Source organism: Nicotiana tomentosiformis, chromosome 2 (assembly GCF_000390325.3).
Source record: "Nicotiana tomentosiformis chromosome 2, ASM39032v3, whole genome shotgun sequence".
In the NCBI taxonomy this organism is placed as follows: domain Eukaryota; kingdom Viridiplantae; phylum Streptophyta; class Magnoliopsida; order Solanales; family Solanaceae; genus Nicotiana; species Nicotiana tomentosiformis.
This window is the reverse complement of record NC_090813.1, coordinates 87,138,891-87,165,905: the sequence shown is the minus strand read 5'-3', so window position 1 is coordinate 87,165,905 and position 27,015 is coordinate 87,138,891. Positions and strand designations below refer to the sequence as shown.

Below are 27,015 nucleotides of genomic sequence, written 5' to 3'. Positions count from 1 at the left end.
ATCAACCCAAATCTCTCCCTCTTCACACAAATCCATCGATATTATCTCTAAAATTGCAGCAACAAAGAGTTCTCCATTGATAATCATTAAAAAACTTTGATGCTTTGAATTCAATATTTGGGCTTTACGAATTTGTGATTTGTTTGGATTGTGTGTTCTTGAAAATGATTGAGAATATATCTTGGAGTTTTATATCTCAATTTTGAGGGAGATTGGTTAAGTTTAAAGTTATTTTTAGGTAAAATTTTATATTGAATCTCGTAGAAGAAGAAGTTTCTGAGTTGTATCACGATTGTATGATAATTATATCATAAATGTATCAGATTTGTTTCATAATTGTATCGCAATTATATCAAAGTTGTATTTGACTTGTATCCGATACATCAATACCTAAAACAATACCTGATACAATACTAATACAATTATAATACAATATTGTATCAGAATTTAAGTTTATAGTTGTGATTGAAACTTGAAGAAGATGAAGATCAGTATTGTATCATAATTTTTCAGAACTGTATCACGATTGTATCATTATTGTATTTGTATCATAATTGTTGCATAAATTATATCACAAATGTATGATAATTGTATGTTAATTATATATGGCGACCCGCAATTGTAAGTTTGTGCCCAATTTTACATTTGAATTTTGTACGAGACATTATCTTATTAGTAATAGTTTTGGTAAAGTTTAACGATTTTTGAATTGTTGAAAAAACTTTTAGCAACTGATTTTTTCTGTCATCGCATGACATTCTATGCCGTGTGTATAGATTTCTAACTGCAAAGAAAAAGTTTTTTTTTTTGGCTATTATGGAATTATTTTCCTAATATTATAACAATAATATGAACATATAATATGTTGTATAACATTATATCCATTCAACCAAAACCATTCAACAATTGAAGCAAAATTACCAGCTTCTTGTTGAAGACGTGCAATTATAAAAGAGAGAGAGAGAAGAGGAAATCTATAAGATATTAGGACGCATGAAATGAGGAGAAAGGATATAATTGAATTCCTTAATTGAAGACATTAATAATGGAATGAGAGCCTTTTAAAGGGGGACTGTATACAATTTGTAAGAAAAATCTAGATACTTTTTGAAAAAATACAAAACCTAGAGAAAATAAATTAATAAGTTCCTATTATAGTATATGTAGGAAAAACTCCCAATCAAAAAAGCATTTACAACCTATTTGAATTAATGGACCTTGACTCAAGCCCAAATTCATCGTAGCGAGCTGAATTTTTTTAAATAAATAACTGCAAAAAGATTAACAGGATATAATCTATTGAAACCCGTCTTTATATTTATGTGCTTTTTTTAAAAGATATAATCATGCTAAGGCAGCCAGAAAGTAGAACGCTATGGCTTCAAATATGTTATCATTTACTAAATTGTGAGCTCATCGTAATTGTGATTATGTTGGTGTATGAGGCAAAATCTATCTCTAGAGTATCTAAGCCAAGATAATATTATGGAAAGGATTCTCGAGTCTACGTTAGTCGAAGCGACCCAAGAAGCAACAAAGTCCTTGGCCGAAGTATCGACATGAGCCATAGTCGAGATGTTGACAAGGACCGTAGTCGAGATGTCAACAAGGGTCGAGTTCGAGGTTGAATATCGATGATAAGAGTTGTAACAGCGAGTTTGTCAGGATAAGATATTAAAAGAAAATATTCTAGTGGATATTCTCTGCACTTGTACTATTAGGGTTTCTTAGGAACATATCCCATATATATAGAAAAAAGAGATAATGATAAGGGCATGTGATATTCATTTGTAAGAATACTCTTTGATAAAAAGATTCTCTCTCTCTCTCTCTCTCTCTCTCTCTCTCTCTCTCTCTCTCTCTCTCTCTCTCTTACTAAGCTTACTAAGATACAAACACCACCTTTTCACTGATATTCTTGTCTATATTATTCCATATTTCCATCAGATCCGAGAATAACTCGAACATTTAAGGATTTGTCTGTCACTCATCATTGTCAGAAGGAACAACCATCTAGTTCATCATTTATTGGGTGAATCATTCCTCCTATTTACTTAAATGTCATTTATTGTTATTCATTGCTATTAAATGCTACATTATTGCTCATTCTTTTTGGAATAGTTATTGTATATTGTTATCACTATTTGACAAAAACTATCTAATATTTATTGCACCCTTGGAAGCTACATCTAGAAATATTATTGTTAACTAAGTTTGACCCATAATTACATAAATTTAATTATTTGAACCAAGAGCCATATTTTTTGTCAAACAAATTGGCGCCGTCTGTGGGGACTTCTTAGTTAAATTTTTAGTTCCTCTAGATCTACGACTGACACGAGTCACTAATGTCACAAAATCCAATATCTTATTTCTTTGTGCATACACAACCCTACATGGCAGGTAACTGAGAAGAAAGGACGAGAATAGCATGTGACCTCCCAACCAACCTCATGAACGTCATCAATGAAAGTTGTGAAACCGCGGGTGAGGACACGACGCCCAGTACATCCCTTAGGCGAGACGGGTCACCACCCCCTTACTGCAGCATCATCACAAAATCTCATGGTAAGGGAGCCTCCACGTATGTGGGGGGAAGAGACGCCCCCAGCTTTAAAAAAGCTCCTTGAAGTATGGCTAATTGACATGCTAACCCGCGTCCTCAACAAGCCCACTCGGGATACGAATACAGAAAACGCAAAGACTTGTATGATACAACAAGCGGACGAGCAGTGCAACCAGCTTTTTCCTCCAACGACAGGTATTACTCACAATGTCATTGATAGTGCAGGTGACAACTCCCTTGCAGCCATTCGGAAAAGGATGGAAGAAATGGAGAATGAAAACAAGACGCTCCGAGATCAAATGAAAGAACACCAAGAAAGGGTCGATAAAATGCCGGGCACCCCTACGCTATTGCCGAAGAGGTATGCCGGCCGGTTCGTCGAACAGTCGTATAGTGATGACGCAACCCCACATGTTATACCAAAAACCTATAAAATACGGCCCTACCTCTGGATATATGATGGCACAACCAACCGACCCTGAAGATCATGACTCATTACGTCACCTCCGTAAAGAGCAACGACCTCGCCAAAGAACAGGTGTCTTCCATCTTACTGAAGAAGTTCGGCGAAACCCTCACATGAGGGGCATTAACCTGGTATTCGCAGCTACCAGCAAGCTCCATAGAAACCTTTGAAGAAATGGCTGACAAGTTCGTAACGGCCCACGCCGGAGCCAAGAAGGCCGAGGCGAGAGTGAATGACATATTTGCTATTAAACAATCTCTGGGAAAGGGGCTGAGGAAATTCCTCGCCTGGTTCAACCGAGTAAGGATGACTTTGCCAAACGTGTCCGAAGGGATGTCGGTCGTAGCTTTTCAGAAGGGCTGAGTAGGGATGGTTCAAGAGCAATGAGGAAACTGTTGAGTCAGTTGATGAAGTACCCCCCAACCACTTGGGTCGAAATCCACAATGCTTATTGTGACGAGGTCCACGCAGATGAGGACGACCTCAACGGGCCAACTAACCTCGATACAAGCGAAATCACGAAAGGAGTGAAGAGACAATGCCAGAAGAGATCATCCAATTCCGCGACCTAACAGGGAACAACATCAACCATATATCAGAACGGCCGCCCCCCTCCCCCCCACTACGAAGAAGGTCTATCCAGACCAAGGATGGGAACCCATCGGAACGACAAAGTTATGTCCTCGTATTATCTGCTCACAATTTTTGTGTGTCACCTACAGAGATAGTCTACGCCCTGGAGAAGCTTAGGCCAAAAGTGAAGTGGCCGCCAAAGATGAGATCAGACCCTAATACCAGAAAATATGACGCTCTATGTGAGTTCCACCAGGAATGAGGGCACAAGACTGAAGACTCCATCGCCCTGAGGCAGGAAGCCGTGAATATGTTACGACAAGGACACCTTAAAGAGTTGCAAAGCAATAAGGGAGGAACCAATTTTGCCAGAGGACACGAACATCAAGGGCCGCCTAGACCACCCTCACCAGCCCTTACCATCAACATGATCATTGGCAGCGACGACGACGCCTCTATCAACAACGTGAAGTTCACCACTACCCACAAACTCAAGCGATCTATCACCCACGAACGGTACGACGAACTCGAAGAAAGTATCATCTTCGACAAGTTGGACGCCGACGGTTTAGATTTTTCTCATAGTGACGCCCTCGTTATTACTCTGCGAATTTTAGATACTGATGTTAAACGCATTATGATAGATGACGAGAGCAGCGCGTGCATTATCCATCCCTGAGTACTTAGCCAAATGAAACTCAAGGATAAGATAGTACAGCGCTGCATCACGCTAACTAGTTTTAACAATGCATTTGAACGGACATCCGGGGAAATTACACTCCCCATTTTGGCCGACGGCGTGACTCTCAAAACAACTTTCCACATCATGGACCAAGAAACCGCGTATAACGCCATAGTAGGATGATCGTGGATATACCCCATGAAGGCCGTCCCCTCCAGCTTATACCAAGTCGTTAAATTTCCAACTTCATGGGGAATAGTCACCATACGAGGAGAGCAACGTATGTCACGGGAATGCTACCGCATTTCTTTATACAGCACGGCCACCCAACAAAAGAATAACAAAGAAAAAGAGACATAGCAATCATCAGGGTCAAGGTATGGGCATGACAAGATCGGGGAAGGCATCAAAGAGCCCGACATAGTCGAAGCTGCGGGATCGACCATAGAAGACCTCAACCCCGTTCAATTAGATCCCAATGACCATAGCAAGAAGGCCTATATCGGTTGCAAACTTCAGGTTCATGGTAAATTCAGTCTATTCTTAAAAGCTAATACGGATTTGTTTGCTTTCAGCCATGCAGATATGACGGGCATCCCAAAAGAAATCATCACGCATAAATTAAACATCGACCCCTTCCACCCCCCACCCTACCCCCCGGTGAGGCAGGTCAGGTGTAAATTTAACTCCGCAATCAATGACGCAATGCGTGATGAATTGAAAAAACTGTTAGAAAATGGTTCCATCAGGGAGTCGAAGTACCCCAAGTGGGTCGCCAATGTAGTAATGGTTAAAAAGAAGAATAGGAAATGGTGGATGTGCGTGGACTTCACATATTTGAACAGATCATGCCCAAAGGATTCGTTCTCGCTACCTCACACTGACCATCTCATTGACGCAACGGCCGGGCATGAGCTGCTAAGCTTCTTGGACGCTTACTCAAGCTATAATCAGATCCTCATAGAAGAGGAAGATCAGGAAAAAACCAAATTCATCACCCACCAAGGAATGTACTGCTACAGGGTCATGCCCTTTGGACTAAAGAACACGGGGGTGACTTACCAAAGGTTGGTGACAAGGATGTTCAAGGATCAGCTCGGTAAAATAATGAAAGTATATATAGACGACATGCTAGTCAAGTCCAAAAGGGGAGAAGATCACATCGACCATCTGAAAGAAACTTTCGACATACTCAAACGGTACGAAATGAAACTGAACCCGTTGAATTGTGCGTTTGGCGTAACCTCAGGGAAGTTCCTAGGTTTCATGGTATCACATCGAGGGATCGAGGTCAATCCTGACCAAATCAAAGCCATCGAGGGGATACCCGAACTCTTGACCACCAAAAATAGGTCCAAAGGTTGACTGGACGCATCGCCGCCCTACCAAGGTTCATCTCGCGGTCGTCAGATAGGTGCCATAAATTCTTTGGAGTACTTAAGAAAGATAACGGCCTCCAATAGACTTCGGAGTGCATCCAGGCTCTGAGGGAACTAAAGGCATATATGTCGTCGCCGCTTTTGCTTTCAAAACCAGAGTCGGGGGAGAATCTCCTCGTTTGTCTAGCTGTGTCCGAGGTAGTTGTAAGCGTAGTCCTAATTCGAGAAAATAAAGGTACGCAATCTCCCATCTACTACATTAGCAAAACACTAGTCGATGCCGAGATGAGGTACCCACACCTCGAGAAACTAGATTTGGCCTTAGTCATAGCTTCACAAAAGCTAAGACCATATTTCCAATGTCACCCCATCTCGGTCGTCACAACGTTCCCTTAAGAAGCATTTTGCATAAACCCGAGCTATCGGGAAGGCTGGCCAAGTGGTCCATTGAGCTAAAAGAGCACGATATCACGTACCATCCGCGAACGGCGATAAAGTCACAAGTGCTCGCTGACTTCGTCATCGACTTCAGCGCAAAAATAATGCCTGAAGTTGAAAAGGAAGTCGTCCAAACTTCCCCCCAAACACAAGACCCCTGGGTCCTATACACTGATGGCGCATCCAACGCGTCGGGGTCCGGACTGGTGCTCGTACTCGAAGTCCCAACAGGCGAAGTAATTTGCCAGTCCATAAGGTGCCCGACTATGACTAACAACGAGGCCGAGTATAAGGCCCTCATTGCAGGTTTGAGACTAGCGCTCAAGTATGGGGCAAAACGTTTAAAATTACATTGTGATTCCTAGCTCGTGGTCAACCAAGTCACAGGGACTTTCCAAATCAAGGAACAAAGATTGCAAAAATACCAGACCGAAATATGCAAGTTGCTGCCCGATTTCGACGAATGCCAGCTCGACCAAATTCCACGAGCACAAAATGCCAAGGCAGACGACCTTGCTAAACTAGCCGCAACCACCAAAAGCATCACAACAGGAGACAAAAACGTGGTCTATCTCCTCAACTCATCGCTAGACCAAGTCAAGGTAAGAAACATTAACTTAACTTAGGACTGGCGCAATCGTATTGTCGTATACTTGCAGGACGACACACTCTCAGGCGATAAAAAAGAGGCCAAGAAACTGAGAATGCAAGCAGCCAGATGTAGTATCCTCCACAATGACCTGTACAAGAGAATTTATGTCCTTGAAGAAATCCACGAAGGTCATTGTGGGGCTCATTTCGGCAACTGAGCACTAGTCAGATGCCTCATACGGGCGGGATATTACTGGCCTACCATGAAAAAGGAGGTCACAGACTTCGTGAAAAGATACGAGCAATGCCAGAAATATGCCCCAATGATTCACCAAGCGGGCGAACACCTCCACTCAGTCACCTCACCTTGGTCGTTCATCAAATGGGGAATGGACATCGTGGGCCCCCTCCCGATAGGGCGAGGTAACATACGATTCCTTTTAGTTTTAACTGACTATTTCTCTAAGCGGGTGGAAGTAGGAGCATTCACCCAAATACGGGAACAGGAAGTAATCACCTTTATATGGAGAAATATCATATGCATGTTCGGCCTTCCCAAAGAAATCAGTTGCGACAACGGACCCCAATTCACGGGAAAGAAAACCGCCGAATTTTTCGAGAAATGGCATATCAAAAGAATAATCTCAACCCCGTACCACCTCGCTGGAAACGGGCAAGCAGAGTCCTCTAACAAATTGATACTAAACATCATGAAGAAGAAGCTTGAGGACGCCAAGGAAATATGGTCAGAAGTACTACCTGAAGTAGGAGTACCTTAGACTGGACTCTCCGACCTCGACTGGTATTACTGCCTCGGTCCCGTAGACCAAAGAGTAGGCAAGCAACGATGAGCAGAAGGCAAGAACTCGACGAAGTCGACGAACGAAGAGATATGGCCTATATAAGAATGATCGCCCAAAAATAGCAAGTAGAATGCTATTATAACAAAAAAGCAAAGGTTAGGCCGCCCAAAATCGGGGACTACGTACTGAAAGCTAAAACTCAAGCGAGCAAAGATCCCAGGGAAGGCAAGATGGGAACAAATTAGGACTGTCCGTACAAAATCATAGCAAAAGCAAATAAAGGATCATTTCAACTAGAAACAATGGAAGGAAAGCTACTACCATACAATAAGAATATCAGCCACCTCAAATACTTCAACTTCTAAAAGAAAAAGCGTCCCCCAAGTCGTACTCTTTTTCCCTCACTTGAGTTTTGTTCCGGTTGGGTTTTCTCAAGGAGGTTTTTAACGAGGCGGCGAAGGGAACACTCCAAGTCAAAGTATGCGAAGGTAAGGCCGTGATCACCATTTCATTGCTTGACCTCTCACTACTCTCCAGATCGACCAATGAAGGGACTAGATAGACCGAGACTAGGACTGGAACACTAGCCAACACCCAAAAATCTATAAATTTCTCCAAGTATGTAGCGAAAACAACAATGTCAAGGCAATAACTTTATACTTATCAGCACATCTTTCTTAAATTCAGGTTATGTTCGACCTCGCTCGAACCACTATTTTAAAAGGCTTTTTTGGGACTCGCCCCTGGGCGGGGCACTATCAAAAAGCTCTGAGACTCACGCGTGGGGCTCAGTTCTATGAGGCTTACGCCTTAAGCGCCCGACTGTACGCTTTAAACACGCCTAACGCCCGACGCTCGGGGCTCGCCCAACAGTTTTTACCCAAATCATGTGTCAATTTTTCTAATTAGCATTGTTGACCCTCAAAATTCTTTATCAAATGAAGGATTAAAGGTTTATTCATCTATATGAATATGAAGATTGAAAGTAACTCAAATAACGAGACATAATATTACATATTTACTTATTGAGAACACCGTGAGGGTTAAATAGATAGCAAAAATTTATATTTTCACTTGTTGTTGGCCTTCATGTCTTAGTTCTATGTCTCTCAAAATTATTAATTTTTTTTTATTTTGCTATTTGAAAGCAATTTTATATTTACTCATGAAGGATAATATTACTGGTAAAGTTTATTAATTATTATCTTTTAAGAAGGTAAAATATTTAGTTAGTAATATTTATTAAGAAATTATAATTTTCTTATTATTTGGAAGTTAAGACGTTATAGTTGATTTGTATTTCGAAGTAACATTAACATTATTGATTGTTTATGTTGTTAAGAATATGCTGGATATTTTTTTTTCTATGAGTAATTATTTGTAATTTTCTTAAACTTTTATTGTATTTTTATATTTTTATGTTATTATGCTATTTTATTAATTTATAAATTAAAACATTTAAAGATCCATAGGGCTTACGCCCCATGCCTCGGAGCTTACTCCTCACCTCATAATAGGTAAAACGCCCCGCCTCATACCCCCGCCTTTTAAAATACTTGCTCGAACTAAAGCCTACCGGCCCTCAGTCATAATTAAATTTAAGTTATGTTTGACCTTGCTCGAACTAATACCTACCGGCCCTCAGCCATAATTAAATTCAAGTTATGTTCGACCTCGCTCGAACTAACACCTATCGGCCCTCGACCATAATTAAATTCATGTTATGTTCGACCTCGTGAACTAACACCTACAGGCCCTAGGCCATAATTAAATTCAGGTTATGTTTTACCTCGCTCGAACTAACACCCGTCGGCCCTCGGCCATAATTAAATTCAGGCTATGTTTAACCTCGCTCGAACTAACACCTACCGACCCTTCTGCCATAATTAAATTCAGGTTATGTTCGACCTCGCTCGAACTAACACTTACCGGCCCTCGGCCATAATTAAACTCAGGTTATGTTCGACCTCGTTCGAACAAACACCTGTTGGTTCTCGGCTGCGATTTAACGAAGGGTCATGACCAAACAAGTTGACGACCTCGGCCATGTCTCAACGCAGTAAAAAAGAGAGAACAAAGGCAACCAAACAACAGAAGCAAAAAACATACAAGTACAGAAAATAAACCACACGAAAGGAAACAGATACAGAGAACAACCTTGTCATTTCATACTTAAACATTTTTTTTTTACAAAAGCTCGTGAAGATGCCGGCAAAAATACACAAGTTCACAAAAAAGAAGAAGAAAAACTACTGATTGTCATCATTATGATCCTCTGCACATTCACCACCCTGACCATCGATGCCCAGGCCGTCTTGATTCCCTTCATCACCGTCATCTTCGCCCTCAGGGTATGCAGCATCATACCAGGCATTCTCTTTAAGCTGATCCACGCCCTCGTCCCCCTTGTCATCGCCGACCTCAGGCGTGGAAGGATCATATCCACAAGCGATCCGAGCCTCACAGGCCTTAACACGAACATCATCAAGGGCGACCACAGAAACAGACCCCGCCTTATACAAATCTCGAAACACGTCCAACTGAGCCTCGACATGAATCCATTCTTCATACAGGTCCCGAGGAATGTTGGGAAATTCTGAAGTACGAGAAGAAGATGGATGTGCAAGCAGTTGGGCCTTCTCAGCTTCTAAAGCGGCTACCCGATCATAGAGGATGGAATTGCCTTTCTCCAACTCTCCTCTCCTCTCCTCTAGTCGATCCTCTTTTACCTTCATCGTAGACTGATCAATCTCCCGCTCGGCCAGGAGAGTCCTATTCACCAACTCTAGCATCTCTGATTTCCTCCGATCCTCCAAATGGGAAGACTTCATCTTCTCAAGCTCGATCTGCTTCTCGGCGACCTCACCATTAAGGACCTCCATTTGAAGCCGACATTCTTCCAATTGACTTCGTAGCTCGACCACTTGTGCCTGAAGGTCGAGCACTGGGCCTCCACGGCTCTGCTGACCTCGAGATCCTCTTCCCTACTCCTCAACGTCCCCCCAAGGACACTACACTTCTCAATGACTCTCACTATCTCGTCATCCTTCTCCTTCAACTCATCACGAAGAGCCTGCAAATTACGGCCCTCACCAAACTGCCTACAGAACTCCCGGTACTTGCCACGGTACTCGAAATATTTGTTTTTTAACCAACCAAATATTTCCCTGCGCTTCTCCTCCCTTCAGGCGCTTTCAATATCCAAATCATAGTCTGCAAACACAAAACGAAAAAAAAAGTAAGGAAAACATGAAAATGCCCCTACTAACAAAGAAAAAAAAGGGACAAAACACTAAGCACTCACCCTGAGAGCAAGACCTGCTATACTCCTCGACAAGGTGACGTTGTTTAATTCTTGGAGGGTCTTACCCTCTATGTCAGAGCAAAGAGGTCCGAGGGCAGGTACCACGTTCTCCGTATTCTTCAGCAAGTCGCGATCTATAGGGATCGCAATGGTTCTCGTAGACCCCTCCAACCTTACCTCCAGTTGGGTAAAACCATCCTCTATCATCTTCAGGTCATCCGCGTCAACATCCGACCCTGACTTCTCGCCTTCCTCGGCCACATCCTTACCTCTCTCATTGGTCGGCAAAGAAGTATTAGCGGCCGGCTGAGAAGTCGATGCCTCCTCTCTCCTCAAAGTATCGAGAACATTGGTAGCCGATCCCTCTACCTCAGCCTCCATAGAAGGCATATCCACTTCGGCTACCTCAAACCTCAAAGTCCCGAATTCCGGCTCGGTGTCATCCCTAATGATAATGGTCGCCGTCTCGCGTAGTGAAAAATCACCTGTCACTGAGTCAACGGCCCGGGAGACCCCATCGCCAGCGTCCATGGATCTCCTCTTACGGGGCATCAAGTCCCCTTCGCCCGGCACAAGTTCATTGTCTTCATTTATAAGATGATATATAGGAGAAGCCGATATCTCCGTGGTCAAAGTCCCCACGGCCACGCAAGGCGCAGAACCATACGCTGCAATATGAGGGGTAGAGGTGCGAGCAGAGATAGTCACTGACATAGATAGAGTAGAAGCCGAGGGCGTCGCAACTTTGTTTTTTCAGAACGAACGGGCAGGAGCTCTCGACCTACTCGAAGGCCCCCTGGTCGACGCTGAAAAAAACACAGTAAAAATGGGAGGTCAGCAAAGTAAACGGAAGGAAAATAAACCAAGACTTCAACAAAACAAGGGACTTACCAGTCGAAAGGAGAGCCGGCCCAAACCCTTGAAGAAGCCCGACCACTCACTAATTCCCATGATGTGAGGGAGGAGTCTATTAACCCAGTCCGAAATGTCTTCAACTAGAGGAAGAGGCGAGGTCTTGGCTGCATAAAAAAAAGAGAGGGGAAAGGACCATAAATCATAAACCACGACCAAGCAAAAAAAAATCAGACACATGCGAACAAGGAAACTAAGTGCTTACGAGTGCAATTCCAAACCTAAGTGAAACCGTCAACGTTGGCTACCACGTCTTCGGTTTTGACGAAGAAGTAGTTTAACCAAAATTGGCGATTAGCCTTGTCGTCCATCTTCACCACCATGCACTTGCCTCCTTGGTGGCGAAGGTTTAACATAGTCCCCCTGTAAAATCTAGGGGCGAAGATGTGTATCAAATGCCGAAGTGAGAGCTTGGCCCCGGCCAGCTCGGCAAATTTAGTGAGCATCCTTATAAGCTTGTAGAGGTATGGGGCGAGCTGGGCTGGGCAGACGCCGTAATAACGGCAAAATTCCTCCGCCAGTGAAAGGGAGAGAGAGTGTAGCCGACTTGGAAGGGGTAGGCATAGAAGGCGCAGTATCCAGGACGATGGACCTGCACCATTTCCCACCCAGTCGGGATCAATTCGAGATGATCGGGGATGCCGTACTTACCCCTAAGATCTCCCAATTTCTTCTCCGTCATCACTGACCCAAAGGCTCCAGGGTCGTCATCAGGGGACTTCGAGAAATTAGACCTGGTGTCAGGATTGCGAAGAATTATCTCCTCCACCAAAGGGAAGCCTCCATCCTCGACGGCTGTAGGAGCATTCCCCTCATGAGGAAGGAGCACCATCGCTAAAGGGACCAACTCACTTCCCTCACTAGACTCGGAAGGTACGTTAGTCATGATTTATCGGAAGAAAAAGAGTATCAAGCAATAAACGATTGAAAACAACGAAAGCCCCCGGAACAGAAAGTGTTAAGTCACAGAGAAGAAAGAAAGAGATATGGAGTTTCGGAGTAAAAGGTCTAAAACTTCGAAATTACACCCTACCACATCTATTTATAAGAACCTGGGCACCAAAATCGAAAATGATGCGCCATAACCGAAGCGGCAGGTTCAATCAAAGGATGTACGAGAAACGAAGCAATGCATTGGGAAAACGCATCATAATGACGCATGACGTCATGGCGTCATCTTAATTTGTGGACAGCCCAACTCCAACAAACCGATTGGGAAAATCGAGACATTTTAGAATAGGTGGTATGCATAGGGCCACGTTGCCGACTCACCATGACCACTGCGACCTGAACGGCTCGCTCAATTATTTCTACCAACGAGGAAATCCGCTCATCGACCCCGCCTGAAGCCAATCTCAATAAGCGGATAGACTATCTGTATGAGGCAAAATCTGTCTCTAGAGTATCTGAGCCAAGATAATATTATGGGAAGGATTCTCGAGTCGATGTTAGTCGAAGCGACCCAAGAAGCAGCAAAGTCCTTGGCCGAAGTATTGACATGAGCCGTAGTCGAGATGTCGACAAGGGCCGTAGTCGATATGTTAACAAGGGTCGAGGTTGAATATCGATGATAAGAGTTGTAACAGCTAGTTTGTCATGATAAGATATTAAAAAGGAATATTCTAGTGGATATTCTCTGCACTTGTACTATTAGAGTTTCTTAGGAACATGTCACATATATATAGAAAAAAGAGATAATGATAGGGGCATGTGATATTAATTTGTAAGAACACTCTTTGACAAAAAAATTCTCTCTCTCTCTCTCTCTCACTAAGCTTACTAAGATACAAACACCACATTTTCATTGAGATTCTTATCTATATTATTCCATATTTTTTCATCAGATCCGAGAATAACTCGAACATTCAAGGATTTGTCTGTCACTCATCATTGTCAGAAGGAACAACCATCTAGTTCATCCTTTATTGGGTGAATCATTCCTCCTATTTACTTAAATGCCATTTATTGTTATTCATTGCTATTAAATGCTACATTATTGTTCATACTTTTTGGAATAGTTATTGCATATTGTTATCACTGTTTGACAAAATCCATCTAATGCTTATTGCACCCTTGGAAGCTACATCAAGAAATATTATTGTTAACTAAGTTTGACCCATAATTACATAAATTTAATTATTTGAACCAATAGCCATATTTTTGGTCAAACGGTTGTTAGAAACAATTCATGGATTTCATTGACCCATCAAGTATTACTCAAGGTGTACATTATGTTGGCTTGTTTACTTGATCAACCTACTGTTGGTCTTGGCATCACTGAAACTCGATGAAGTAAAAGTAATAAATAAGTCGAGTTCAAGGGAACTGATATAATACGGAACATGATTTCTAAACCCATGGTCTAAAATTAAAAAGACAAAAAAAAAGTATTTTAGAAAAAATTATGATCAAATTTTAGACCACAATTATTAGGAATGTCTTGCAACCAATGGTTTGAAGTTGTAAGAATTAAACTACTTATAAAAAAATTTATGATCAAACTTTGTACCACTTAGTGTAAAGTTGTCCAGAAGATTTCACACAACTTCATTAGAAACTCCAGACCAATGGTATGAAGTCGTAGAAGAGACTGAACTACATATAAAAACTAATGACCAAATGTTAGACCAAACTTTTTTATTCTTCCGGTTGTGAAGTGAAGGTGTTATATTTGCAAAGCTTTTAAAATAGGGTACGAAATAAATAGTGGCCTCAAAACGAGTTATCTGAGAAAATCAGCTAAAAAACTGAAATCCGAATACTACCCAAATTTGAATCCGGAATCCGTATCCGTTTCAGCCTCAAATTCTTGCCAATACTCCTTGCCGCGCTATTACCCTCCCTTTTATCTACCGCGAACAAACCTTCTATTTTTCTCCGAAGGAATCAAATTGTAAGTTCCTCTTTCATTCTATATATTTTCCTTCTCTCTAATTATACCAAAAACCTTATCCAATCTGTAACAATTATGATAGTAAAGCAATAATTTTTGTGAATTAAATTCTAATGCTGTGTTTGGAAATCATAGTTTCTTCGGTAACTTTATATGTCAATTTACGTTCTTATTTGCTTCACATGTGTTAATAGCTTGAATTTTGATGGTAGAATAATTTGCATGTGAGTAGTAAGAGTCAATTAATTACAAAAACCTTTGTTGGATTATGCAGTGGCATGCAACGTTGATCAATGATCAGCATTGCAATCACAGAATAGGATTGATTATTAGACTTAGTGATTTTTTTGAAAGGCCGTTTTCTGCCTTTTTAATCTTTCTTTTGCTTGAATAACTTATCTTGGCAATTAGTTGTATAATGTAATGGATGCTACTAATTACTTGCACTGCTCAAGTTGTGTAGATAAATAACATTGAAGTTAGTTGGTAAGTTCTACGTGTAATTACTCTCTTTTTGTAACAATTAATCTTTGTTAGTCCATGAATCTTTTATTTGATGGAGACTGTTTAAGGCAATCTCACCATAGTTGTCGAAGAGAATTTCGCGTGATTGCCACAACCCCCTTTCTCAGGGTGGTGAGGGGATGACTATTTAAACAAGAGAGAGTACTTCCAATGAAAACCATATATAGGATGTTTGTTAATGAAAACAAGCTTCACTTCCCCTTCTCCAACCCTAAAAGAAAAAAGAAGAAGAAAATAAATTGAAGTGCTTTGATCACCTGAAATACACAGTATGTATGTGTATATAATAGTTTTATGGAATAATGCGATCTCTTTCTTTCTTGAATCTGCTGCTGCCACAGCATTTGAACCAAATTTTTTTAACTCACATTAGCGTCAGTATCACTTCTGCAAGTAACTAGAAACGCATTTGTGTCAGCTGATACGGGTTGAAGCCCCTAAATCTTGTTGGCTTTTCAATTTTCATTGCAGGAGGAATGTGTAGAAAGCGAGATGAATTTGAACGGATTCAACGTTTGGATACCCTCTAATTCTGGAGGAACCTATTTGTTCCAGGAAGCATCAGATATCCTGCGGCTTAGTAACACTGGTTCACGACAACATTCCTGTGAGAAACAAGATTTTAATCAGATTGAGTGGACCAGCCAAAGAAGGGCTCCTGTGAGTGGATTGATTGGAAATAGAATGTAAGTTCTGAATACTTTTTTGTCTTTCCATGGATAGAGTTGTTAAAACTTGGACGTATGACTTCATGTGAATGTTATGCTTTCTTAATTTTCTGACTTTTGGAAAACGATTTTCTTTTGCAGCAAGAGTTTTGTGTCGACAAAGAATTCGGACGTGGGCAAGCAGATGGTCAACAATTTGGCTGACTTGAGAAGTCATCCATCAGTAGATGCTGTTTGTAAGGTCTGTTTCTTTGGTGATTATTTCTCTTTTAGCCCGAGAAACATGTCAAATTCTCTGGTCACATGTTTTTTATTTTTTATTTTTATTTTTTAAATTTAAATGAGGATCTGTTCATAGTCCAATGCTTTCTGAACGAATTTTCCATTACCAGCTAAGAGTTCACTTTTGTTGGTTGACTGATGTTTAATTTTAGTCTGAGAACTGCTTTATAGAGATGAGCTCATTTGTTTTGAGTTAGAACAGCAGGATCATGTGTTGAAGGAGATACTTTCACGTGAATATCAAAACCTAATCCAGCAAGAAGCATATTATCCGCAACCATGGCAGGATGAAGCAAGGGACTTTCTTTCGTCCAACTTGACACCCATTTCCCATACAATAGACCTGGGTGATTCACCTCTTCTTTGCAGCTCAAAATTGCAATCTGCACAGCGTGATCTCTCAACAGCTTCTTGTATGAATTACAGCATGCTCCAAACAGGTGAGTTTTTGACAACTTTGTTGTTTTGAAAGTGGCAAGTAGCTTTGCACCCTGGCATGGATCTCTCTCTCTCTCTCTCTCACACACACACACAGAGTTAAATGTGACACTTAATGCTTTACAATTTTAAATTCTAAGGTATTACTTTTAATACAGGATCCTCAGCTAATAAGCCCAGTGAATTGGGAGATGTACTTTCCCCAGTCAGTGTGTCACATGTTCCTCAAGAGATTGTTGATTCTCCTGAACCATTCTCATCTGTTACTGTATGCTCTGATGGAGAATGGAATGCCAATAAGGAGCCTTATGAAGATGGACTAATGTATTCAGATAGCAGTTTGCTGAGTATCTCTGAGTCAATATCGAAAAGTTCAATTAAGCCTCAGTATTCTGATGATGGTAAGATTTCTATTTATTATGATCAACTCTTGGAATGTATTAATTCCTAAATCTTCTTATGGAAATCGTTAATATGGATAAATGATTGCAGTGATAACCTCTATCATTTTCTGAATGGTCTACAACCTTTTATTGCTTTTCTCATTCTCTTACTATCCCTGCCCTCTTTTCCATTTTACTTTTTTCTGCTTTCCACTTTAATCCGGAACTCTGTTCCTTTTTCCTATCTCTAAACTCTTCAGTACTTTTTGATATATCGTCACCGAAAAAGATGCATTTAGAACCCACTTTTTATACTATTGGAATTTCGTCTTTGTCAAAAGATTAAGTTCTTTAGATTAGACCCATTTTATACTATTGAAAGTTAATATTTATCAGCTATTACTTTTTGAAAAAAATCTACTATTTATCAGCTATAACTTTATTATCAACTTTGGACCTACTTCAATTATAATCCAATAGATTTTCAGCCCTCAGTTTAATAGCTCTTCCAGGTCAAATTATGCCGCATAAAATGGGACGGAGGGAGTAACTTTTTGGGAGAAATCCCGGAATGGTATTGGTTGTTAGAGGTAGTTGCATGTGTTTATCATCTTCTACTTGCAGAGCATGACACCTTGAACTTTACGCCAAGTAGAATTTGAGGTTGCAAGATGAAAATTTGCTATCCTTCATTACCGAGTTTTTATACTCAAAAAAACCAAGAAAATGGCGAAATAGAGGTGTAAACATTTTCATTTTCGACGGAAATATAGTACTTTAAGAACATAGGGGTTGACTAATTAGCACTTGTAAATATTAAAAATTCGAAAGAAAAACTGAAGTACTGTTGGGGCTGGGTGCAGCTTGAACTCTCTTCTCAAGCAGGGTTTAAGCTCAGTTTCAGCCAGGGAAATAGCAAGCTGAATCAAATTCTAGTTAGTTTTATCAGGTCGCTTGCAGCGTGCTATGTTGATTTGAAGCCCACCTTGTAATTTGATGATCTGCTCCTGTTCGGAGATTTAATCTAACATTCTCCATGACTTTTAGTTTTTGTTTTCCTTTTTTGTTTAGTCACTTATTACACTTGCCTTTTTGCTTGATTTGGTCAGTTGAATTCAATCTCAGAAACTATGGAGGATATTCGGAAAGTAATCAGAATATATATCATGAGAATGTTCCAGCATCACATGGACAAAGTGTAGCGTTGTCTCATCTGAATCGTTGGACTTCACAACCGGATGTTAAGTCTTCTGAAGACAACACTTTGTCAGCTGCAATATCTTATCAGCTGCCTAATCTGAGATCACATGGGTGCTTGGTGGAGCAAGACGCTTCTATGATTAATTTATCAAGACAAAGGTCGATTTTACCCAATGTATTCCAGCTTTTCCCAGAGCAGTTACCTAGTATTCAGCAACGAGATTTTCATCAACTCCACAGTGGTTCTTCAAATGGGTCTGGCTGTGATGAGGAATGTAATGGCTATAGCTCTTATATCAATGAAGCCGTTTTACCTCCATCAAAGCGGAAGAGAGAGAAAAATATCCCTGTGCTTCATTTTGGGGCTTTCAATGCTGATGCTGGTTCTGGAAATCAGCAGTCTCCGGTTGCTAAACATTTATCATTAGGACAGTGCTCTGAAGGTCCTACATGCAGCAAAAAGAATAAGACAGAGATCAGTAACAAAATTGCAAGCTGTGTGGAGGACCGCAATATAGCTGGCGGATCTTGTAATCTTGCCAGAGTCGACATGTTGGGGGTTGACAATGGTTATTATTTTTCCTCTACAGAGCTCAATAGTGATTGTGAACTGCAGAAGATAGAGCATACATGCAGTAGTGGAACTGAAAATAGTGAAATTGACAATTCTCCCGAAAAGAGCTTAGATAGGTCGTCTTTTCGTCATGTAGAGCCCGCTGATGATCAACGAGAGGAGATACAACAAACATCCAAGTATAACCAGATCACTTCAGCAACACGAAGCGATTTGATTGAACCAAAAGTTAAGTGCCAGATGGGAATGAGGTCAAGTACAGAAGACTCAGAGAGGCTGAGTGTTTCATTGACGGACTTTTTCACGGATGAGCAGTTGAAGAATCATGTTTACAGCCTCAGTCAGACTAATCAGGTATGAAATATAACCTGACCTCCATATTTGCTCAATGTTTTTCTCTAGATCAAATGGACACTTTGAGTAATGAAATTCTAGGTTATAGATTGAGCTGGTCTGACTATTGGGTAGAAAATTTTTGAATTTTCTTCGGCTTGTTACTTTGAGTTGATATTTAATGGTACAATTTATGTATAATGGCTTGTTCTCTTTCATGCCGTTGCTCTTATTGTGGCTGTTATAAGGTATCAATAATGAATTAGGAGTACCTATTACTATTGTTTTTGTTAAATGGTAAAGCAGATTGATAGAGATATGTCAAGAAGGTTAGGTAGCAGGGTCTCACGTTTATACTTAAGTGATTTCACAAACTTCCTCGGGCTTTAAGTTTCCAAACTTACGCTAGCACATACTGCAGAGTTAGCTAAGTGAAAGGAGCATAACCTAAAGGCATTTCTTATTACATGCAAATCATACAATGAAAATATGTTCTGCTTTTGGCTATATCCTATTAAATTAATGGAGTAGTCCTCCTTAGCGAGACACATATCTTTGAAGAAATAAAAGAGTTAGAAATAGGGATACTCTGCTATTTTGTTCAGTTTGGGGATAGGGGATTAAAAGATTACACACATTTTGGAGCTTGCAGAAACATAATTAGTTCTTTTGAAACTTATTGAAGTTCATGCATTAGGATCCAGGTATATGTGTTAAGCTCCTTAATTCCTTTTCCGTCTTCTTTATTTCCAGTAGTTCTTTTATTTCTATTTATCTTTACTGTTTTATTTTTTATGTGCTAGTGTTTCTGTGGAGGCACTTCATGTACTTATGCTGGCTTGTTAGTTAGCTAGATAACCAGTTATCTCTTACATTTTTGTGTAGGGATCAACTGGAAATATGATACTACATTCTGTCTGTGAGAATATATGCCAGTTATGTGGCACAGATCGGCTTGCTTTTGTCCCGGTACCTATATATTGCTCATCATGTTGTGCTCGTATCAAGCGCAACTTGGTATATTATTGGACTGTGGACAAAGCCAGTGCACGACATTGCTTTTGTACAAGATGTTTTAGGGAGTCTCGTGGCGATAATGTCTCATCCCAAGGACTATTAATTAGCAAACAGAAGTTTCAAAAGGCAAAAAATAGTGAGCAAAACGAAGAATCGGTTAGTTTAGTAAAAGTATATCTTTTTGTTTCAAGTGTTAGTATTTGATTTTCTATTGTTGTTTAATTTTATCTCATTGGTTTATTCGTAGTGGGTACAATGTGATAAATGCGAGTGCTGGCAGCATCAAATATGTGCTCTCTACAATGCTAAAAAAGATCTAGAAGGACAAGCAAAGTACATATGTCCATTTTGCTGCTTAGAGGAGATAGAAGCAGGAGAGCGTGTGCCTTTACCTGCTACTCTTGGAGCCCAAGATCTTCCAAGGACTATGCTCAGTGATCACATAGAGCACAGATTGTTCAGGTGCCTCAAGCTAGAGAGAGAGGAGAGGGCAAAATTGTCAGGACAAGATGCTGATGAGGTAAGCGAATTAAATAGGCTGGATGTAGTTTGTTTCCAACAAACATTCAAGTCCAATGATTCATTAAGGTGTTTTTTTATCCTTACAAGCTACTTGAATTATTAATTATCTGAAGCGAAGCGGAAAACATACAAAACTAGCACTTTTCTGATATTTACCTATTGTCAGGTACTTGGTGCAACAGATCTAATTGTCAGAGTGGTATTGTCGACCAACAAAAAGTTGAAAGTGAAGCAGCAATTTTTGGATCTCTTTCACAATGAAAATTATCCAATGGAGTTCCAGTACAAATCAAAGGTGAGATAAGTGAACTTTAGCATTCTTTCTTGATATGACTTTAAAATGTAAGGTTCCCCTCTTGAAACTATAACCTCCATTCGAATTGTTTGGTCTGAATGTACTCAAAGTTTTATGTTAGCTTGATATTTGCAATAACACTTCCTGGTTTATGAATTTGTGGAGTATGAAACTCCTTGACACTTTTTCTGGTCCACACCATTTTCTTTTGTCCTGCATACGTTTAGAAAATGCTGTATAATTTTTTGGAGTTGAATCTGACATAATGCCCAAATAGGTGATTCTACTGTTTCAGAATATCGAAGGAGCAGATGTTTGCCTCTTCGGGATGTATGTCCAGGAGTTTGGATCAGAATGTGCTCCTCCGAATAAACGCTGTGTCTATATATCATATCTTGATTCTATCAAGTATTTTATACCTGAGATAGAAACTGTGAAAGGGGAAGCTCTTCGTACGTCTGTCTACCATGAAATACTGGCAAGTGCAAAATAGAACCCTTCTTTTATAGTTAATATAGATTCTTAATTATATTGGTTGAATCACAGGAGTAATTAGATATTTGCTTTCTCTTGGTTATCATATCAGATTGGATACCTGGATTACTGCAAGAAACGAGGTTTTACAACATGCTATATATGGGCTTGCCCACCTGTAAAAAGTGAAGACTACATCTTGTATTGCCATCCAGAATCTCAGAAAACACCAAAACCAGACCAACTTCGGCGGTGGTATGCATCTCTCTCTATCGCTCCTCTCCAGTTTTCTTTCCTCATCATTCCTGGCTCCCCTTTTCTGTTGCAATTTTTCGACATTCTCATGCTTTGGTTTATTTCTTAGATATGGCATGAACATATGGGCATTGTTCTTTGTAATTTTGATAGCAAAAAGGAACAAGTTCTTACATTTATCAATTTCCTGATTTCAAGGCTTAAAAGTAAATCCAGCCGTGAAGTTCCTCTACTGGCGCACAAAGTTTGTTCATCAACACTTCAGAAGTTTGAGAAATTTTTTAACTAATAAAACAATATACAAAATCATTCCATTCATGAACTTCTAATCTGTCAAAACATTGGATTTCTGAATTCTATTAAGGCCCTCCTTGAATTCCTTTCAAAGCTTGTTGAATGATCTTTATGGATTCTGTCATTTCACTGATTCATACTAAATAACAAGCTAATGAATTCTCTTCTCTGTGCCATTTAACCTGCCAGTCAAATTCGTCGTAAGACTTATGAAGATCCCCCTCTAATCCGGAAGCTCATCATATCCATATTAGTGGGATGTCCTATCAACTCCAAAAATGTACAAAATCTAACAAACCTCTCTAAATGGGGAAGCAAGTTCTCTTCATTCCTTCAAAGCTCTTTTGTTTCACTACCTCCAAACTGTCCACACTGGGGCATGAAGGCATAATTGTGAAGCTTTGCCACTTTCATTTCTTCGAGTTTGTCCCAATATCCTGCAGAACCAAATTTTCCCTTAAATCCATTTAATCCTGATGTCTCTCCAGAAAGTGGCTTCTTAGAAAGTTGTGACCTGTTGAACCAACTCTCCTTTCGACTAGTTTGTCTACTATGATTTTCTTTCAACTCCACAATCCCTTCCAAAATAGTGCTTTATCGGGACTGTCACGTTCTCTTGCGCCCAGTTCCACTTCTACTGGGAGTCACCTTTTCCCATTCGAGTTAAATTGTTCTCTTTCTCCATCTTTTGCTTAAATTTCCTTCTAATCTGATCAATCTTTTTAAAATTACAAAGAGAAAATTAGCGCCAAGCTTTCAATACTCACCAAAGAGGTTTCAAGGGTTCTTCTTGGACAGGTCAAGTCTCTTTAGCCGTACAGTATGTTTATTTGAATTGAATGGATTCTGTCTTTTGGGCTGCAGGTATAGGTCAATGTTAAGGAAAGCATCTGAAGAGGATATCGTGGTGAACTATACTAATTTATATGACCACTTTTTTGTTCCGAGTGCAAGGAATAATGCCAGGATAAGTGCAGCCCATTTGCCATATTTCGATGGAGACTATTGGTCAGGTGCTGCAGAAGATTTAATTAGGAATATTGAAAAAGAGAGCAGAGGTGATTCACCAAACAAAGTGAAAAAGCTAATGACAAAGAGGGCGCTAAAAGCAATTGGACATAACCATCTTTCTGCTGATGCAACTAAAGACATTCTAGTTATGCAAAAGGTATAGTTTCATTGAGTTATGTCCTCAGTTTGCATACTTCACCTGAAAGAACTTTCCCCTTCTTTTGGTATTAGTTCTGACATAAGTTTAATAGAAAGAAATAGGTTGCACTAGATAAGAGATTCACCACCTAATTCTTATTACTGTGGAAGACTACAAAAGATTGGGCTGAAGAAAATGGAAAAAGTAAGTATAAAAGGAGAAAAGAGATGAACAATCAGGAATATGCAAAGAAAGAAGGAAGCACAAGGAGGTTTTATGAACTTTCTTCTTTTTTAGAATATCTTTCTTTTAAAAAGTACTTATATACTACTCTCTCCATTCTCAATTTATATGGTACTCTTTCCATTTTGGGTCGTCCCAAAATACTTGAAAGGTTCCGCTAACATTGTTGAGCCATTCAACTGAAAATATTTTTCTATATGACTTTAACAAGTTTCAGGTTTACTTAATATTAAACTTTGATGTGATGTTTTTTTATCGAACTAACATTTTAATCATTACTTAAATATTTTTTCTCAATGCTGTAAATATAATAGACAAGTCAAATTGACATCTTAAATTTCATTTCTAGGCGAACACCGTCACATAAAATGGGACGGAGCATTAGGAAAAACCTTAAGTATCATCTGGGATGGTTGCGGAATCTGATGAACATCTTACAATTTTGCAGTTACAGAAAACACAACTTTTAATATCTAGAATGAATGGTGGCGTTAATAAAATCAATCTCATTGTCTGAATTTGTAGACAACAAACTAAAAATGTAACTTTAGATGAGACTTATAGTTTACATCCTTATGCCTGGTATATGTAATGTCTTTAACTTTCACACTAGGTGATTGATGAGACATGCTAAGATAAATGTGTGATATACATGTGTGAGCGGGTGTGTGTGTGTGTGTGTGTGTGTGTGTGTGTGTGTGTGTGTGTGTGTTTGTATCTCTCTGCGTCTGTTTGCATTCAGCTGAAAAACCCAGGTGCTTTCGAATAGCAGAATGTATTATTAACTTGAGTATTTCATTTATTTGAATTGACAGCTGGGGCAAACTATCTTACCTGTGAAAGAAGATTTCATCATTGTAAACTTGCATGTTGTGTGCACGAACTGCCATGAAGCAATATTATCAGGAAGTCGATGGTTTTGTTACCAGTGCAGAAACTTCCATATATGTGCAAGGTGATATTTCCACGTCTTTTGTTTCTCCCCTTCACTGTCTCTTTGTTCATTGAAGAGGTTTCTTTTAATCTATGTTTAGTTTGGGGAAAGATGAGGGCTGATTGATATTTTACATCATCCTAAGGCATATGTTAATACTCATATTATGCTGCTTAGGACAACTAGAAAGGAAGATAAAACTTCTTCCTTTTCTTACAGAGGGAGGTTGACATCTGATTTTAAGTCATAAAAAATTTCTCCACTTTCACGTCGCCCCCTACACCTCCTTTTAAACAAGGTATATGAGCCTTTCAGCTCTTTACACCCTTTCTCCAGTCAATAATAGGTGTCTTTGGAAGTAGAGTTCTTTGGGGTATCTTACCTTGGGGATTCATCCTGCATGATATTAGTATATCATACAGTAAATGTATCTTTCTATGGATTGAGTGTGCCTAGTGCCTTTGGAGCTTTGGGTTTAAAAAGTAGTGATAACTATAGATTTGCAAGTCATCCTTGTATAGAATGAACTTTTCTGCGTATGTGTTAATTGAAATTCTCCTCTAAACATTGACTGATAATTGACTTGGTACATATTGTTTCTTTTGTCATTGAAAAGAAAAGGGAAATAGATATTAGGTCATTGTACCTATGTTTTTAGCATGTTTTTATTGTAAAATGAAAAATATGGAATATGTTATATCTTCATTCATATGTTATATCTTCATTCATGAGATGTAATGTAGTATCAGTTTCTATGACACTCCAGCTTTGTCTTTTTTCAATGGGTTAATCTACCAGCTGCAAAGTTGCGCAATTATATCAAAATTTAGATGAACCTTGTATTACTTAAAACCAAGTGAATTTTCCTGTCAGCAATACAATCCCCTCTGCTCTTGTTTCTCATGACATCTGTAGTAGTCTAATTCACTACCTTTAACTTATCCTATTTGCTCTCTTGACCTTTCTCCCTCTTGGTAAAACAGACTTGTAAAAACGGTGAACTTGCGTTTTTGTTGTAGAAATTGTGGTTATTTCCGTGAGAATCACAATACTAATATTGCATATATTTTGTAATTTGAATTTTATTTTCTTCTTACTGTAGGTGTCTTGCTTTGAAGGAAAACTTTGGTGAGCAGAAAACACACACTTCCATTAATGGAGAAAAGCATTTACTTTCTGAGGTGCTCTCTTTTTCCTTGAAAATTCTTCAGTAACTTTGTGGAATGGATATGAAAGAAATGTTGGGACTTAAACATAAATCTTTTCTTCTCACTTTCACTTTATTTTATTGGATGGTATGTTGAATAACTTCAACCTCACTACCATTCTGACCATCAAAACTTTCTCCAAAATTGCTGTTTCTAGGTTGTGGTGGACGATATACCTGCTAATACAGAGGACCAAGATACCATTATAGATAATGATCTTTTCGAGAATAGGCATTCTTTTTTGAGTTTCTGCCAGAAAAATCACTATCAATTTGACACACTCCGTCGTGCTAAGCATTCCTCAATGATGATATTGTATCATCTCCACAAGAAGATTCACTCGTCCGAAACTGACTCTGGCGGTGGAAGTGAGCAATTTGAGGGCCAAAGACCATTGCAGGTTCGCATTGCTATATCATTTATTTGTGTGATAACAAACAGAACTGCCAAGTTAGTTTTATCATGTTATTAAGTGTTTTTAGATGTCTAGTGTCTGCTCATTTACCTTACTCTTAAAATTTTTGAAGGGTCTACTTAAATTATATGTTCTGAATCTTGAGTGTCGGCATAAAGTGGAACAGTTTTTACTGTAATATGGAAATAATCTGATCAGCATTGCTCAAGTCATCTAACGAGATATTTTGTGCTGCAGGTCAAATTAATGGGCGTACTGGTGCATGCATCACAATGCCGTGCAACCCCAAGTAATCCCTGCTCGTACTCAGGATGCCTCAAAATTAGAAAACTTTTTCAACATGCAAGTCGGTGCAATGTTAGAGTTCCAGGGGGTTGCGAACTTTGTTTCAAAACCTGGTCGTTACTGCATTGGCATTCACAGACATGTCAGGATTTCAGTTGCCTAGTTCCCCGTTGCATGTATGTTAAGTCCTGAATTTTTGTTCCTCAAATTTCTTGCTTCATAATTGATGTAACTCCGCTTTTATCAAATATGATGCAGGGACATTAAAAAGCACGTAGCAAGGAATTCATCGCTTCAGAGAGGTGAAAGGGATTAGCGTCTACATGAAATTACATTGCCATGATCACCCTAGTGTATATTCATCACAAGATGACAAGTGTATAGTCATTTCAGTAATTGATAACGTTGACTTGATGTACAGTGACACTAGCTCATCAGCCGTGGCCAAGTTTTTGTGAAGATTGCCACAAATCCTTCTCAAGATCCTAGTACATATGTTAGCATGAAATGTACATAGAGTTGCCATTGTAGTTGAGTAACATGATTTAGGACTTAGTTTGCCTCACAAGATAGCCCCTTATGTGGGAGCTGCAGAAATTTCTATAGATGAATATAGTACAAAGAGTTAATTTAGTCAAAGCGTAGTTGTCTTTGTAGATAAGCACAGCACAAGTAGTTAATTTAGTTGAAGAGTAGTTACATCGGTGCATCACTAGATGTCGTTCAAGCTTTCATTCCGGTTGCACAATTTCCTGTTGAACATATAATTCAGATCCTTATTAGATTGTATCTCTCTTGGCCGGAGATTGAGGAATAGACGTCTTTTCCCTTCTTTTTTGACCCACATTTTGGTAAAAATTGTTTATCCCCACTTGAAAGAGCAAGTTATTAAGTCCGCGTTTAGAAAAAGCTG

General features: G+C 39.5%; 1 protein-coding gene across 3 annotated transcripts; it reads left to right on the top strand.

Moving 5' to 3' along the window:
* Positions 1-14,438: 14,438 nt before the first annotated feature.
* LOC104093931 (probable histone acetyltransferase HAC-like 1) lies at positions 14,439-26,934 on the top strand. Of its 3 annotated transcripts, none has more exons than XM_009599773.4 (17): positions 14,439-14,607; positions 15,604-15,818; positions 15,942-16,041; positions 16,285-16,522; positions 16,679-16,921; positions 18,013-19,031; positions 19,896-20,183; positions 20,275-20,547; positions 20,716-20,844; positions 21,122-21,322; positions 21,431-21,573; positions 22,732-23,035; positions 24,076-24,215; positions 25,297-25,375; positions 25,560-25,802; positions 26,055-26,278; positions 26,361-26,934. In XM_009599773.4, exons 2-17 carry the CDS (start codon positions 15,625-15,627, stop codon positions 26,416-26,418), a joined length of 3,876 nt encoding a protein of 1,291 aa, XP_009598068.1. In that variant the 5' UTR covers positions 14,439-14,607; positions 15,604-15,624; the 3' UTR covers positions 26,419-26,934. The 3 variants fall into 3 exon arrangements, with proteins under 3 accessions (XP_009598068.1, XP_070051795.1, XP_070051794.1); XM_070195694.1 differs by lacking the exon at positions 14,439-14,607 and adding an exon at positions 14,618-14,750 and having other exon boundaries at positions 16,288-16,522; XM_070195693.1 differs by lacking the exon at positions 14,439-14,607 and adding an exon at positions 14,618-14,750.
* Positions 26,935-27,015: the final 81 nt, after the last annotated feature.

Bases quoted from the DNA above. Each gene is read 5' to 3' on its own strand.
- LOC104093931 (XM_070195693.1), top strand. From the start codon at position 14,721: ATGCTGTGTTTGGAAATCATAGTTTCTTCG. The intron at 20,548-20,715 runs GTAAGCGAATTA...ACCTATTGTCAG, and splicing joins CAGGACAAGATGCTGATGAG to GTACTTGGTGCAACAGATCT. The intron at 25,803-26,054 runs GTTCGCATTGCT...TTTGTGCTGCAG, and splicing joins AGGGCCAAAGACCATTGCAG to GTCAAATTAATGGGCGTACT.